This window comes from Corvus brachyrhynchos, unplaced genomic scaffold, assembly GCF_000691975.1.
Source record: "Corvus brachyrhynchos isolate BGI_N302 unplaced genomic scaffold, ASM69197v1 scaffold114, whole genome shotgun sequence".
Lineage (NCBI taxonomy): Eukaryota > Metazoa > Chordata > Aves > Passeriformes > Corvidae > Corvus > Corvus brachyrhynchos.
The window spans coordinates 5,693,943-5,711,362 of NW_008238337.1; the positions used below are offsets into that span (position 1 = coordinate 5,693,943).

At 39.4% G+C, this 17,420-nt stretch overlaps 1 protein-coding gene across 1 annotated transcript in view; it reads right to left on the reverse strand.

Annotated features, from left to right (window-relative positions):
- Nucleotides 1–636: 636 nt before the first annotated feature.
- Nucleotides 637–17,420, reverse strand: part of KREMEN1 (kringle containing transmembrane protein 1) — a 28,642-nt gene continuing 11,858 nt past the window's right edge. The window contains exons 3-8 of the mRNA XM_017734922.1: nucleotides 13,210–13,334; nucleotides 12,614–12,767; nucleotides 10,830–11,162; nucleotides 10,070–10,228; nucleotides 9,102–9,186; nucleotides 637–8,371 (exon numbers count right to left, since the gene is read on the reverse strand). Of these exons, the coding sequence (XP_017590411.1) occupies nucleotides 8,209–8,371; nucleotides 9,102–9,186; nucleotides 10,070–10,228; nucleotides 10,830–11,162; nucleotides 12,614–12,767; nucleotides 13,210–13,334 (1,019 nt within the window). The 3' untranslated portion in view covers nucleotides 637–8,208. The remainder of the gene's footprint in view (nucleotides 8,372–9,101; nucleotides 9,187–10,069; nucleotides 10,229–10,829; nucleotides 11,163–12,613; nucleotides 12,768–13,209; nucleotides 13,335–17,420) is intronic.

The following is a 17,420-nucleotide window of genomic DNA, read 5'->3' on the forward strand; positions in this document are numbered from 1 at the left end:
TGTGCCGGTACAAATCTCTGCAGCCCACACCACAGACACCCTACACCTGCTTTCTGTGTTGGGTTTGATATTTAACATAAAACTCTATGTCCAGTGCAGACTTACAGGCTAGCTGGCCATGATAGATGGTTTTTATAACAAAATGCCTTTCTACTACTTACATGAACAGTTGTCATTGTGTTTGGCTCACGAGGCACTATTTAAAATGTTTTTAATTAAAATTGTCTTATAGCACTTAAAATTGTTTTGTATAAAATTTGCTGTAAAGATTTGTAATATGGTCAAAGGGCTCTTTCTCCTTCATTACCATTTTTAAAAATGTTTTAAAAGCTAGAAAGCATCTTGTATATATTCTGTATATGTATAGCAGCACATTTCATGTATGGAAATATGTTCTCAGAATATTTATTTACTAATATATTTATCTTAAGCCATGTCTTATGTTGAGAGTGTGTGACATTATTGTAATAATCATTGAAAATCACTAACACGAGGCCCTGTAAATACATGATAATTGCACACAAAGATTTTACAGTACTTGCCGACCAAAAATGATTTAAGAGAAGTGTAGTTACTTGCAGTTTTGTAAGAAAGTGTACAAATGTCTGTATTAAAAGAAAAAAAAAAAGGCAAAACCACACAAAAAATACAGTTTTATTGCATATACATGTGGGAGTTGTCCTTCTTGTTTTGGGGGAAAGGATATAGATAGCTATTCTCAAAGTATAGTCCTAGATATACTGAGATGAGCTCTAATAAACAACATTTCTTCCTTTTTTTTGAAAATAACAGGTGGATATGTATATGCCTTCACACAGCACACAGGTTATTGGGGGGACCCGGGGGGCACTTGTCACACAGGCCCCTGAACCCTCCAAGCACATGAGAAGTACCACATCTGCTAAAAGAGATCCTCATTTATGTTTGGAACCTGCCTGTTCCTTGTGGCAGGGGAACTTAACTCTGGTGTAATTTCAGGTAAAAGTAATTTATTGTCCTGAAATAAAATCGCTTTGGGACAGCATGATACATGGGGACACAGCTGGGTCAGTCATAGCTTGAATAGTTACACTAGATCCAGGTCCTTGCCCTGCATCATGGAATCACTGGTCCAGCTTAAGTGAAAATCAATACTGTGGTACTCATTTTGTCAGCAGAGAGCACAATTTGATCAGAGATATTTATGCAGACACCAGAAGACGGGAGCCTGGGGGCGTGTGGCTCTGTGCATGTATGTACATGTATATTTATGTATGCTATTTCATGTATTATTTATTTCCCATCCAGTGATACACACAGAGTGTTTTCCAGGATTCTCCAGTTTCTTCCTTTTCCCAAAGATTTTTACCTTGTAATCCCCTGGACTTTCCCCATCTCCCATCCATGTTCAAATGCACTGTAATTCAATCACCTCAGGATTCAGCCAAGAAATGAGCCTTACTTCTCTCCACCCCTCGTTTCATATGTGAAAACTCCGTTTGGGATGACAGATTGTTGAGGAGTGTCATTTTATAGGGGAGCCTTTGTGGCATGAGGACCAGTTACCATCCTGATCGCAGGTACGATGGAAAAGCCTGGCCTGTGTGCAAAGACAGGCACAGAAATGGAAGAGCAAAAGGAGCAAGTGCTTCCCAATGAAAGTACGTGCCCCTTTTTTTGCTCAGTGAACAGAATCTTGGCAACTGCCAGTGATTACAGATATGCCTTTTAGATGTGCCTTTTATCTGCAAATCAGTTCATCCAACAACTGCTTTTACAAATAGCATAAACCCCGCCGTACATGGATGGCTGCTAACGCGTACGTTGATGGGTCACACCTGAGTCTCCCTTCCCTTCCCTCCTTCCATCCCCCGTTTGCTATTGCTGCTGGGGTTCTGTTTTCTTGTGCCCTGTTCTGAAGAAAACTGTTCAGTGATTGTGCTTTGAAGAACAGCACAGACCACCACCATCGGTGTCCCACAGAATAATCAGTGAGCCCATATTCTGTCTCTGAGAAAGGCAGCAGTGGGCTACTGGCTGAACTTGTATGTGGGGCTTAGCTGTGTGTGATATTGTCTTTGTTGTGGCTTTTAAAAAATGACTAAATATTTTCTATCCAAAATGAACATTTTGATACTTGGTGGGTGGGGGGGGAGGTTCTTTTTACTTTCCAGGTTCGATGTTTAAGGAACAGATTTGTGACAGAATTGGGAGTCCTGTGGGGCACCACAGACCTCCACAGAACCTCGATACGGTAAAAAAAGTCAAGCAGGAGCAGACTATTCCAAATGGACTGTACATTATCGTAACACTTGGTGTTTCTGTAACACTATCTGCAATATCATGTGCATCTGTCAAATCTATGACAGCTGTTAGGTAACGTTTGTTGTTACTTGGGTAGTGTGAAAAGAAAAATGCCCTTAAAAGGATGGCCGTGTTCATACCCTGTGGAGCCAGCCTGGCCTAATTCTCTGGCCAGGGAGACAATAGAATACCTGAAACCAGATATTTTACCTTGCAGTGAAAGCGCTGTGCTGCTGTGACTTAAATGCTTCATAGAAAAGTGTCTCTTTCAGAATAAAGAACACATTTCTCTCATGGGGAATGAAACTGCTGCTTAGGAAACAACCAGGAAAAAAGAAGGGAACGGTTCCCAGAAAGAACAAAAGTGCAGGAGTCTCATAACCGGAATGGCAAGAAAGGAGAGCAGAGTAACCTCCTCTGTGTAAGGGGAGGTCGGTCCCCTGCAACACTTGTGTTTCTAGAAGAAAAATGAGTTTTCACATGAAAAGCTGGAGACAGTTTTGGTATTTGTCACTGGTTTTCTGGTGTTTGCATAAAAGGTTGCTGAAGGTTTCTTAAACTGCAGCATTATTTTGGCCAGGAGGAATTAATTAGAGAGAAAAGATGAATCTTGCAAGAAAGTGGAAACAGCATTACATATTGCAGCAATTTGTAAAGCAAACAGTGAAAGAACTGTTACAGTTCTTTCTAAAAGTTTGAAAACACGTAAACTGAAAACTTTCAGTTTGCTGTTACCTCTGAACTTGTGTCTCAGAGCAATATCATACTTTATATAAGTAATCATTCTCAGCTCTAATACTTTCTTCTAACTTGTATAGCAAGCAGTGCTCTTGTAACCTGCTGGTGAACTGCAGCAGTTTCTGCCTCCTTTACTCCATGTTTGTGTACACTTCAGCCATCCTAACTGAACTCCTCCTGCACAAATACACTGTATTTATTTTTTCATAATTATTATTTACAACCACTTGCTGAATACAGGGTGAACAGTTATAAACACAGTGCATACTTCAGCAGTGAGTCATCTCAAGTTTGATTTATTCTGGTTTCTTGACAGCCTTATGTGGTTCATGTGATAGCTTTTGGATTTGTAGCAAAATGTCTTGAGACTGAAGTTCACAATGCCGAATTTCATCCCAAAGCACAGGTGCTCAGTAAATTTGAGGAAGTATGAGTGGCATGAAATGTATGTGTATTGGGGATGTGTTGTTACAGAAAAAATGGTATGGTCTGAAGGCAATACTATTTTTCACTCTCAAGGTAGCAGAATTGTTCATAAATGTCTAGAACAATATTCAGGTGAAACTACCAGTGAACTGTATTTCATTGGAAGATTGTGAAATACTGCTGCAAGGTAGTAAGAACTAGTTGGACAAGTTTTTGTCAGGAGTTGTTTTTGTAGTTCACTCTTCCTTTAGGCAAAGTGGTGCACTAGAAAAATCTGTTCCTTCCCACTGCCTGAGAAGGCTTGTTAAGCAGAAGATGAAAGTGGAATAGCTACTTATGCTCATTCAGTGGCAGCAGTGTGTCTGCTCATGTGTTTGGCCTGTAGTCATCCAGGCTGCAGATTCAGTACAGTTTCCAGGACTATCTGTAAAAATCTCCTATTTATACTATTGCCAGGGGGAGTTGGAATATGTAGACTTCAATTCTGCAATCCCACTGGATTGTCTGCCTGAGCAATGGGATAAACTTCCTCAGCATTGTCCTGGCTGTAGAAAATCTGGCAGAAACAAGTCCTAAAGAACATTATGTAAATGCTTGATTGAAAAAGCAGATTACATGTTTGATGGTAAAAATTGTCCAGAGAATATATGCACACGAATTTGCAGAATTTGATGAACAGTCTAATACAATTACTAGGCTAGAAATGAGATTCAAAGGAGTAAAGTGTTTCTTACAGCAATTGTTTTATCAGCATCTATTCTGTCACAAAGCTGAGTTTGAGTTACCCTATTCTCAATGTCCTTCTATCATATATACCAAAGAAGTATCTTTGGTTTTTTCCCTATGGTTACAGTGTATAGAAAATTTATTTTTCCCAGAGTGTAAACTAACATCTTTTTTTCCTATAAAATGTTAGCAAAATCCAAGCATAATATGCTGTATTAAATAATGCATTTCCTATACATATACAAATATATATTACTATGATAACACATCACACATTTTTACATAACACAGTCTCTGTTTTCCCACAACATAACAATATTAAGACAAAAATACATATAAAATCATGTAGTCAACAAACTAAACTAGTTTTAAATGTAGATTCTGAATGAGGGAAGGCACTTGTCCAGCTGGCCCCTTTCCACCTGAGGTCCACATGCAGTGCAGGCTGCTGGAACTGGGGTGCTGTGTGAAGGCAGCAGGCTCACAAATCGCTGCTCTGGCAGTTCCAGCAGAAGTACTCGCTGCCCCAGCTTCTGGGGCACACATCTGTCCTTGTCCTATGGCTTCTTGTCTGTCTGAGCTGTAGACTCGGTGAGCTCTTAGCTCATCTCTCTGTGCAACCACCCAATGAGCAAGATCAAAGAGCTCAGCTCTGTAAAAAGTAACTCAGGGAAGAAAAAGCCATGGCAATTTTTAACCTGATCAGTTTATTGCACCACTACACAGCTGGTCACACCAACACAAGACTGAGGAGGGGACCAGAGCAGGAGCTGAAATCCATGTATATGAGGAGGCAGCCCCTCACGATGATCTGCTTGTCAAAGCAGTTGCTTTGGACATTGTCGCCAGTGTCACATTTGCAGCCTGTCCAGGCTCTTGAGGGGACTGCTAGGCAGGAGGTCAGAAGGCCATTCAGATACAGTCCCAAACCAATTCTTCTGCAGTTATTTTCAATTTGTTGAAGAAAATGCTGCAAACACCAACAGCCTGAGGTGTCCCTGCTCTCCAGCTGCCAGCTCTCAGCTGGCTGTGTAGTAGGGGCATTTCTTTTGTGGCATTACAACAGTTGTACATGTCACACTTTTTGCTTCTTTCTCCCTCAAACCCTTACAGCAAAGATCAAAACATGCTATGTTAATGGATACCACGTATCTTGGCCGTAAATCACCACACTGAAGTGTCTGTACCAGACCACATTTGGAAAAAATCCACACCAGAGATCTACCTGCTCTTCATGGTCTCAGCCCTGTAAAGTAATAAGTGCTATTTAAGGGACCCTGTCTATGAATTTCCATCTATTGGTCTGTTTGCTAGCTCTAGAAGTATCTAGCATCGGAAAATCTGAATTATTTGGTGGGAGGGAACATAATTTCTTCTATGCTTTTATCAGTGTATTACCCATGCACTGTCTAATATCTTATGCATAGGCATGTTTATTGTTGCCATGACCATTTAATCTGCTGTAAGTGCTAATTTTATGGGTCTTTTGTACAGAAATTTGATAAGTGTTCCCCATGAAAGTCCCATGAAATATAATTTTATTTAAAAAATAGTTGAGGAGCTAAGGGACCGATGCAAAAACTTCACTTCCTAAATTCTCTAGATTTTGCATTAGTAGTATCCATCTTTGTTGTTGTTTGTAATGAGATGTTCTCTAATATTATAGTAAAATTAAATTCTTTACTAAGGAAGAGAAGCGTAACAGTTCTGTGTATTTGCCTTCTGCAGAAGGTGTCAATCAGTCACTGGGTGTTCCTGATGTTATCTCAGTTTGTCACCATTAACTGCTTTGTGAATGTCTCTCTGACAAAATGTTTAACTTGCATTTGATGAGGCAAGCAAACAAAGCTTCATCACTTTGTGGTAAGCACTGTGTGCTTGTAACAGCTCCTAAGGATCTGGCACCACACTGATTCTCTCTGCCTGGTTTCCTATTAGTGCATCAAATTAAGGATGCTTAGGAACCAACCTACTTCGTTTTGCTGTGAATCTCTGAGGTGAACTCTTTGTCTACACAGCATGATGCAAAACCTTACTTTCAAAAAAGGCAATTTCAGAACTTTTCTTGGGTCTGAAACAGACAATGGTTTTTGGTCCAACATGATGACACGTTTTGCAATTTGTCCTGTCTTCATTTTAGCTAATACTGTAATTATATTTTCCTGTATTCTTTCCAGCAGCTCATGCAAGAAAGTACTAGATGTTCTCATGCTATTCCATTTTTTATATAAACAATTCCATAACTGCTGGCTTAGTAAAATCTGGTTTCTTTTAAGCACGCATTGTGATACTGTTCAGCTGTCTCTAGCACTCAGCTGTGGTACATAAATGGAGCTGGACTGAATTCAGTTCAGGTAAGAGACCAGATCTGCAATGGGAAGTAAGGCACAATATTTCAGTGCTTAATTCTTCAATGCCCTGTTTTTTCAAGGAAATCTGTAGCCCTCATGAAGGGGAGGGAGTTATATGTTTAAAAACATAAGGGCAGATACAAGAATGAATTTAAACTCAGTGATGATTTTCTCACTTTTCTAGTACCCTTTGCAGAGGCACTTAATAGATGTTCTCTGACTGCACATCTGGTATATGCAGACCATTGGTATATGTTCAAACTTAACCAGAATTACTGTAGTTTATTGGTTGTCAGTGAATCTCCTCTGAGTTTGAGGAGCTGCCTACTGTAAACTTTGCCAGTCAATATATCTGACCTTCTGCACTGACAGTTTTTCTTAAGTATCTTGCTGGTCTGAAATTGCTGAGGCTGAAAGACTCACTGCTGATCCCTTGGAATCACTTGTTTCCCACTTGTGGTGGGATGAGAAATCTGAGTATTGTGTATGGACACTCAGTCTACCAAAGAGAAGAAATAGTTAATGCTGTCTGTTGCAGTCAAAGAGAAAATAGTTCACAGATCAGATGTTTTAGTTCTGTGACAATTAAGGCAATTACCTTAAAAATTCAGTCCAGTTTTAATGTTGCAGGCAAGGAGACACTTCTCACAGGTAAGTATCAAGGCAACTGTTCCATGTGTGTCCAGCTGCACAGCCTGGCACAGCTGAGTTGGTGATAGCAGCCTAAAACTTCGGAAATAGCTTGGGCTGCTGAGATTAATACATGTGGCTTCAGAGTAAAAATCTGTTAGTTAGCCTCACTGTTAAAAATTCAGTGGATTACAGTATCTTTGGACAATCCTTTAAGAAGCCCATAGCTTATACCCAGGATGAATGCTGGATGTCAGGCTGGAGCACAATAGTTTTTTAAAGGATCACCGTGAATATGAACAAAATTATCACAAACATCAGTGAATGGTGAGTCAGACATAGTCATTTAAAAGGCTTCAATGCTCATGCAGGCCTGGAGCTGGTGAGCATTAGTCAATCAAAATGCCTATTTGCAGCCAAATCTTACTTTAGGGGCCTCCTGAATTTGATTTATGTGTGCATCTCTGCTTGTAGACACAGAAACAGAAAATGCAGACAGAGCACAGCACTGAGCAACCAGGCTGACAGCTTTTCTGGTCTTTGATTCCCCTTTTACTGTATAGTACCATTTAGATGTGTTTACATCAAGGCAAGCAAGTTCTGTTTGCTGTGGTAGCCAAGCAGGCTATCAGTACCCACCTCTTTCTTCAGCCTTGAGAACAGAAGGACTAAAGGAGCCTGATATAAGAGTGGTACAGGCAAGTAGGACACAAGAAGTCCTCAACCTGTAGATACCCCTTCAGTTACCTTTGGCAGGGGTAGAGAACATTTTGAATTTTATGAGTTTTTACATCTATTTTAAGTGCAATGGTTTAAAGGCAGTAATTAACAGCACTACAGACTTGAGGAGCACCAGATAGTTCAAAATTATTGCTGCAGTTAAATCCGTTGTCACTAGTACACCCAAGAGAACAGCAGATAGGCAAAGTCACTCAAAGGCCTTTGGAAATGGACTTTTTGGAAAACAAGTATGAGACTGGAAGGAAAAAAAGGAAGATTAATCTCAAGTCACCTGGATTTTAAGAAGATCAATTCTTGCAAAATAAAAGACACTTCAGTTTCCCACTAGTGGGTTGCAATCGTCTTGTTGATTTCGAAGCTTTTTCTTGAAGATGGATATGGATGTGGATGGCTGGTAAAATATACTCCAGATCTCACCAGCAGTAGTAACATCACTGCAGTCTTCTGTTTCAGCTGCAGCTGGAATCTGATGTGACCTAGGAAACAAGAGGTAATTCACTCTTGTGTTAACATGCTAGGGAGGATAATGTTATTTCTGCAGTATTTCTACACTGGGAATGCTCACAGCTTCCACTAATTTGTGACACTTTTTCTTTGTACCTGCTGCAAAATGTGGGGTTTTGGAACGTTTCTTGTCTTGACCAAATGAGAAGTTAGGTATTCTATTGCCACCCTAATGACAGCAGTGACATTAGGCTAAGAGGGCTCTACAGACTGTAGTTGGTTTTGTTATTATAGTTGCTATTAATACAAATTAATTTCCTTGTAAATTGTTTGTGCTATGTAAATACAATATTCAGCATTTTGATTTGCTGATAATTCACCATCATTTCATTCAATGAGTGTCCATCTAGAGGACACAAAATTTATTTGGTATGAGTGTAGAGGTCTTCATTTTTTCCCTGCAAAGTATTATCATAATTTGACCTCACCAAATCTGGATGTCTGATAACATTTTCCTCTTTCCTTCTTCTTCCTAAAGTACAAATCTTGTCAAATCAAGAGTAGAAGAGATATTCTAGCAGCAGATGCTATCCTAACTGACTGGAAAGTTAACAAATGTGCTTATTTAGGATCTTTTATGAGGATACAAATATGTAATAACTGACTTGGTTTTGAATACAGCCAGCTGGACTATCAGGAGGCCCAGGTTTGGTTCAGAGCTGAGATCTTGGTTCTCTGTGGTTGGTTTTGCTCCATACTCACCTCATGGTAATGTGCAGAAGTATCTTTGCTATTATGGCTGTAACACTTAGGATGAGCAGTGCTGTCAGACTATATATTGTCCACTCTGCAAAAGAGAAGAGGGGAAGCTCTCAGTACATTCATTTATTTACAGGTTTTACAGTAAGAATATTGCACAAAAGAAACAAACAGCCTCCTGATGCTTTATTCAGATCTGTAATTCGATGATGCTCTAAACCTACGAGTATTTTGTGCAGACTGGCAGAAACTGTACAACTTTTAGAACTGTTTTTTTCCCTTGCAGGACACCTCCCTAAAAAGACAGCTTCAGGACTGTGGCCATGTCCACAGTGGCATGGAGGCCCAGCTTCAATGATACATAGAAGCAGATGCCCAGGGTGGTTTAACAATAGGCGAGACTAACCGTGATATTCACCAAGAGTGCATTTCCAGCCTTCAATTATTTACAGCTCAGTAATTGCCTGAATTAAGTGATGTCCTGAAGGTCAGTTCTAGACACATGACAGTGCTCAGTGACACCTCCCCTGCACCCATTAACTTGTCTAGTCCTCTTTGTATTATTGATGAAGATTTTGTTAATTGGGGCAACAGGGATGCATCCAGCATTCAAGCTATTCTAGACTCCACAAAAGTTTGCTCTTTTTTCAGCAACTTGTGCCCTTCTGTGGTATGCAGTGGTCACTGAAGCTGATTTCAGTAAGGAGGCTGCTCTGACTTACATTTTTTGATGTACTTTCATTCTCAAGAACTCACCATCCTCACACTATTTCTGACTTAGGCTGACAGGTGTTTTGAAATGTAATGAGAGAATCCCAGTCAGTGCTAATTAGACTACATGAAAATTCATCTGCTAGTAAGACGCACAGTGGATCTGCTAAATGTGGAGAAGGCAGCAAAGGAAATAGTGACTCCAGATTTTCCTTTGGCAAATTGTTTTTTCCTGTTTCCACATTTTATTGTATCATTACCAGGCATGGAGCTAGTTGGATGGCTTGGGCTGGTTGTGATGACATAGAGTATCTTTGATGACCGGGCTGCATTGATGCTGAGATTTGCTTGTTCATTTATCCTCTCTGAAAGGGTGTGATTCACTGGGATCTTGTTTTGATGCACATTGTCCTTCACAGCTGAAAACACGAGAGTATGATTACAGTAACAATTTCTTAGCAGGTCTAATTGGACTTTATTTTGTGCTTGTAAACAGACATGCTGCTCTCTGGTTTACTTAAGAGAACTCAAATAATCAAATTATATCTGATTCCAGGAAAAGCCTGTACTTCACCAGGTTGGGGTCCTCAGAATTTTTCTGGAAGCTGATTGTTCATCGTAACAGTAGGTACAACTCAAGGACCAGAACATTTTCTCTTGATGACTTTAGATTGGAGAGGAATAGACGGTTGGAAGGAGCCAAGATGAACCAACATGCAGATGGATTACTGGTTTTCTGTTTTGTTTCCCTTTGTCATTTTCCAATCTGTTTTAACAGGAAGGTATAGAACTGAATTTTTGAAAATCTGTATTTTGCTGTTTATGGCGTAGCTGACTGGAGCGTTCTAAACTGAGGGAAATTTTGGCAAAGCTTTCACCCACTGAGTAGTGGCAACAAGAGAAATGAAACACCTGTTAGATGAGAGCTAAAATATTTGCTCTTTAGTTGCCACTTCAGAAATCTCCAGTGTAAACTAAGTGCTTCACTGAAAGGTAGAATCAGCAAAGGTAGCCTCTTACCTCTATATCTGATAGCAAATCCCTGGGCTTGATTGATGTCATCTGAGAAAAAGTACAAAATGACAAAATCCAAAGAGATGTTAAAGGTGTGGGGAGGCCGGTTCTTGCCATTAAAACGAGCTAGAACATGATAGGTGTAACCATCCAGCAATTCCACCATATCTGTAGCATCTTTGATTTCAAAAAGGACAAAGCTGAAGTGAATTTGAGATGCTCCTGGAACTTGTATGGTCCAATAACAGACTTTGCCTGTGCCATATGTGTCAGGAAAATCTGGAGAATAGATCACAGCTGTAGCAGAAGTGTAATTCCCTCCACAGGCACCAATAAGGGCTGTGAAAACAAGAGGAAAGGGAGAAAAACGGAAAGAAAGAAAAAAAAAAAGAGGCAATACATTAGTTTTGCAAAGTTTTAGCACCCTGTAGATTCTAATACTTAAATGTGACTTAAAGGTACAGACTTGCTAGGCCAGCAGGATGCATTGTCTCTGCAGCTGCTCTGTCCCTCCCACAGCACTGGGAGCACAGCCTTTGATGCCTTTGCTTGGAATACTCTCCTTATGCCCCATTACTCTGACACCTATGCATCCATGTTGCACACTGCAGCTATCCCTTGTCCTTGTGTGTAACCATGTCCCCTTTTGTGCATCCCTGCAGAAATGGGATCAAAGATAAATCACTGATTCAGGGTCTTCTGCTCCATCCCTGTAAGGCAGGCAGGCAGGCAAGTGGATTAGTGACCATTAACTCTCACTGCTTAATTACTGACATTCCTTCACAGCTGTATGAAATTGAAAAAAACAAATCTTCACAGAGCAGGTGAAGTTGAAAGGAACCCTGAAGATTGTCTAGTGAAATCCCTCTTCTGAAAGTAGGAGACAGTATCTGTTGTGTTTTGAATCTCCAAGGATGGAGACTCTTCAGCCTCTCTGGGCAATCTGTTCCAGTGTCACCCTCACCATAAAAAAAAAAAAAAATTCTGTATGTTTAAATGGATTTTCCTGTATTTGTTTGTGCCTGTTGCCTCTTGTCTGTTCACTAGATAGCACTGAGAAGAGGATGGCTTCATTTTTACACTCTCCCATCAGTCAGCTTTACAAACTGAAAAGGTTCCTCCCTAGACCTTCTTTTATCAAGGCTAAACAATCCAAGATCTCTCAGTCTCTCCTGTAATACCTTAGTCACCTCTGTGGCCATATAGATGTGCTTTCCAAGCATCCTGTCTTTTGATCTTGCCCAAGTAATATTTGACCTTACCTTCGCTAAGTAACTTGAAAAAGATACTTTTACAAAGTCTGAAGAAAAGATTTGTTGCTACTTTTTGTGTAAGAAACAATTTACATGCAAGTGAATTGTTGTATTCCTTGGTAACTGTCCAGATTCCCAGTGCAAACTTAAATACAGTGAATCCAGAGAGCCACTCAAATGCCACCAACTGACAATGCATATCCAGACATGCACATACAGTTTTTTACTCTCTAGTAAGATCAATTCTTAGGGAGTCTTTCTGTGACATGCTGCTTCTGATAGCTGACTTAGTACCACTTGTGAGGAAAGTGAGAGAACCTCTGGAGCACGAGCAAGCGTCATTTCTTGGAAGAGCTATTTCACATTATTAATGGATGAGAATTTAATGCAGAAATGGAAAGCAGCTTTATTTTATACTGAATTGAGGTGTTTTGCTGTTTTGTGTGCAGCAGTTCTCATTGTTTTTGAGTCTTCCCTAATTTGCTGAACATGTGAGGCCTCTCCTTTGGGAAAAACTGAGCCTGCTTCAATACTTACTGTCAAAAAGAATGACTCTGCCATCCCCACCGCAAGGCTGAGTATGGTCTCCAAAGCAAACACTGTTGCATTCCGTACTGGCTGCCTCCCCGTATCTCCAGTAGTCAGGATTATTTCCACAAAAACAAGCATAACCTGATTCCATGCCTGCAAACTTTGACAACAAAGATGCATAAGGAAGGGAGGAATAGTATTTGAAGGAGTGACAGCGAGAGGTTGTTTGAGCAAGAAAGCTGGCAGAAGATTACGTGTGTTTTGGAGAAGTATGGTTAGTCAGAGGAACCACCACAGGCTATTTTTGTTTGGGCTGTTAGGATGCTACTTAAGACTAGGGAGAAAGATGGAATGGAGGGCACCCTGACACTCACAACTGCAGTAAGCAACCGTATTTTCTCCTGGCATTATTCATTAGTCATTTGTCCAGATTCCTCTGGATGCAGAGACAAGGCTGGATCTCTCGGGAGTGGAAGTGCAACCTTAGCCCTCCCAAAGGTTAAAAAAAAAGTGGGGAAGAGGAGAAATATGATAGAGAGCTTTAGGCATGTTGCCATTTTTGTCTTTGAAAACATTTTGTAAAGGTACATCAAAGAAATCACCTTAAATTGTTGGCTTCGGCAGGAGCTGATGCATGTTTGGATCGTCAGTTTATTGGAGGTCTCGCTGGTGCCAGTCAAAGGTGGTGGCTCTCCATGGTCCTTGTAACACCCCAGATTTCCTGGCACTGGCAAGAGTAACACACAACAGTCATTCTAAAGGTGTGCCTGTAAACATCCAAGACACAGGCCCTTTATGCACTACCTGATTACTAAGCAGCTCTCTCTATGTTCTCGTCTGGATTTTGCAGTATGGGAAGCGTTACTCTTTGTTATTCATTCTCTGTATGATTCTTGTCAGATTTTCCAAACACACCCAGGGATGGGTGATGGGGCAAAAGAGTATTGTATGTTCTCAGCAATATTCCTGTAAGACTCTCTAGCTGCTTTCAGTAAGCTGCAGTAAAATAAGTGAGATAAATACCTTGTTCATTTCTCCAGACAGAGGCAATTAAAAAACCCCAAGGCATTAAGTGGGTTCAGGGGGGATTGGTTGGTTTTTTTTTTTTTACTATTGGCATGCATATTCTGAAAATGTAAATTAAACAATGTGATTTCTGATCTTCCACACAATGACATTCTGGAAGTTTTCAAACCAGGATATTCGAAGAAGGGAACCTAAACTGTTTTAGGATGGAGTTTGGCAAGTTTTATGGGAGGGACTATATACTTACATAAGGGAATTTGCTAATATTTAAAACTTGAATTCTGATATGAATCTGAAGTATCTTACAAAGAGATTAAAAATGAGCAGTTATTACTTTCACACCCCCCCCAATCTATTTACATTAACATGATGTTTCAAGGCTCCTTGGTCACTATGGGAGATCAGAGTTTTCCCCCTTCAGTGCATAATTTGTCCTCTGCTTTGTTTTTTTTTTGGTTTTGCACTTTTCTTCAAAGCACTGGAATTTAGCCATGACCACCCCATGGAGAGGATGTGGAGTACAATACAGTGCTGTGGTAATGGCATAAAATTATCCCTTGGCCACTTGTCATATCTGCTCACATACTTGAAATTAAATCTGTTACTAGCTCTATGTTAAGATAAGTTTTATCCCTGTGCTAGATTGACAAGGATTCTTTTTGTCCACCTAACTGCCACAGCTCTGTATGACATGATGTGGTCAGAGACCTGTATGAGTGTTTTATTTATGCAGTCATTGGTTATTACAGTACTCAGTAAACTTATTATAAATAATGACATAACGTTGCTTCAAATATTGTCCATAAATTAATTTTGTTTTCTAAGAATACAATTTCAATTATAAATACTTGCATGGAGTTATGGCTTTGATATGCCCTGCAGCAACATTCATGTAAGTACTGAGACTTCAAGTTACAGCCTGATTTAACATACCTTTGGAAATCCCCATTTGCAGCCCCACCCCAGCTGAGTACAGCCGGGCAGATAACTCTGAGAGAGCTCATTCTTTTTTGTATTGTGCATGATTTCGCTGCCCTGAAAAAGCTTCCTACTTATCCAACCTAGCTCATTTTCCTAAGAGACATGGGATTTTGATTTTTTTTTTTTTAAAGGAGCTTTATTAGTGAGACCTTTCAACCTTGGCTCCAGAGGATTAGTACTTCAGTATGTTCTATGCTAAGAAACCTGACTGAGTAATTTGAAAACTTCTTAAATTTTGTAACTAAATCAAGCGTACATCCTAAGACTAATTAGTCTCTTTGGTGTCCCAGCAATATTTTAACCTTCTTTGCTCTTAATATTTAGCCTGCTAAGGAAACTTGGCAAAAAATGAGGTAGTCAATGTTCTGCAATTACTGTTCATGCTCACCAGTGATGTTTTACACTTTCTTCACCCATTTGTATCTATTTGTCCTCTTGGCTTAAAAGGTCATCTCTTTTGCACAAGCATATTATTCTTCTTTTAAGCAACATCTGACTAAATGAGGGCCTGGCAAACACCATAGCTTCCGCATTTTACACGTTAAGGCACATATTAAATGTATTAAAATATGGAATTAATCATTTTGAGCTCAAAACCATGTTCCAGCTATGCTCATCTAGCTGTCTTTGAAGAGCCTCCTAGCTTTTTGCAATGGCAGTATGCACAAATTCTTTGAGCTGTCCTTGTTCCTCTGTTCCATACAGCTCTGTGTAACTTACCTAGCCCTGGCATTTAACACTTCATCGATATTTCAGTCAAATTTACTACATTACACACATGCACACTGGAAATACGATTCCAGTAATGAAATCTGTTTATGGGGAGAGAGTCATGTGAGTCATAAACATGAAGATGTAATTAAGTGGTATAGCAAGCCTTTCTTTCTTTCACATTTTGGGAGTGTAAGTTGCTATTTCCTTTGAACTTCAACCTAACCTCATTAACAGGGAGACCAAAAAAGTCAGGAATAGCTGCAACATTGCAAACAAACCATCTGAAGCATTCAGTTCTGAATCATCCATGTGAGACACACATGTTCTCTCAGGACTCGGAGCTGCTGTTTTGCCTTTTATTTTGTTTATGTCCATTCCAGTCTGCTTGGCAGACACTAAGAAGAAGAGAGGAAGAAAAGGGAAGACTAAGCTCCTCCTGGAGTAACTACCACTGTCAGAATTCTGTGATTCTGCTCACACACCTTCATCTAACACTGCTAAATTCTGTCCAGCCTGTTTACATAGGCAGAATGTCAGAACACATTTCTGACTGAAGCATGTAGTGTTATGTATAAACATTAGGGAATGAGACACACGATACAATCATGTCAATTCATCACCATAATGAAAAATCCTTAACTGTAGATTCTTAATTATTGTTACGATGAATCATTGCATGCAAATCTCTCTAGGCAATCAAGATGCTGCATGTTCTTGGCATTGCCATGGTATTATGTGGGCATAGTTAATAGGTAACTTATGCTCCAGATACTTTTCTAGCAGTAAATATCATTAAGGAAAAGAAGCTTATTTAGGAAATTTTTTCTCTGAAAATTTTCAAGTAGGATTTTTTTACACAATTGCTTTCTTGTTCCATCACGAAACTCAAGTTTTTTATTGTGCACTTCACAAGATAGTTTTGATGGTCTTATGACTTAGCATCATGCTTACTGAAAACAGAAAGTCTGGTGAAGAATAAAAGATTTTTTTACTTACAGAGTTTCATAAACCATGAGGTTTGTATTAAGATTTGGATGGGCTTGCAATGTACAGTTTGCTCTAAATTGCTGCAATTCCTTTTTCTAGTATCAAGTTTCAGTGCAATGCTTGAAGCAGCTGCTACTGGTCAAAAGGACATTTTGTAAATGTAAGTCTGGATTATCTGTGCAAGTAAGTGTCCAAGTTTAAATCCTCTGCTCCCCACCACAGAGAAAACGAGCAAGGCTGGTTTTAAAAGGATCCTTTGTGTAGAACAAATGGAGTGGAGAGAATTTGCCTTTCAGCTTTTTTCCTGGTGCCATATCCAGATAATTTGTTAACATCTGTGGTCTTTATAAAGAAAATGCAAATTCTTTCATTTTAGACCAAGTTAAATTTCTTAATTAGGAGGGTCAGGTTTCTTAAATCGTGCCTGGTATATCAGAAAACTAAGAGTAAGATGTCCTCTGAACAATGAATATCAGAGTGTTGAATGATTTTGTGTTCATTAAATTAGACCTCTTAATCTGTATTTAAGTCTAGGTAAAAGGCATCTGTCTTACGGTCACGCTTATGTATTTGTTTGCCTAGCTTGAACATGGGAATCACATTCAAAAAAAAACCACCAAGCAACAAAACTCTGAACAAAGTAAAAAAAAAAAAAATCACTTTAGATCCATTTTTATTGTCTGGTTTGGTTTTCTTAACTTCAAGTAAGAAATATACTTCTTCCAATAGAATGTGTGCCTATGCATGGACACCTGCTCTGGTGCTTAGCAGTGAAGACCTAAGTTATGCCTTAGAAACAGAGGGTAATTGCACAGAAGAAGTTAGGAAAGCAAGTGAAGACATCAATGATTAGACTTACTAAAATGTGTAGCTACAGTTGCTTGTTAGCATGCAAAACTAGAATTTCTTAATATTTAGGTGTACTTTAAAGAATGTGATTCGGGAAAGAAAATTTTGGAACATACTGACACAAATCATGACATTGTGGACACAGTAAAAAACAGAATACATTAAAAATATTAAATTCTGGAAAGAAGCTTCATGTGAGTAGCTTGTGAATTATGTGATTTTAAAAAAATCAGTCCAGGTTGTGGTTTCACAGCAA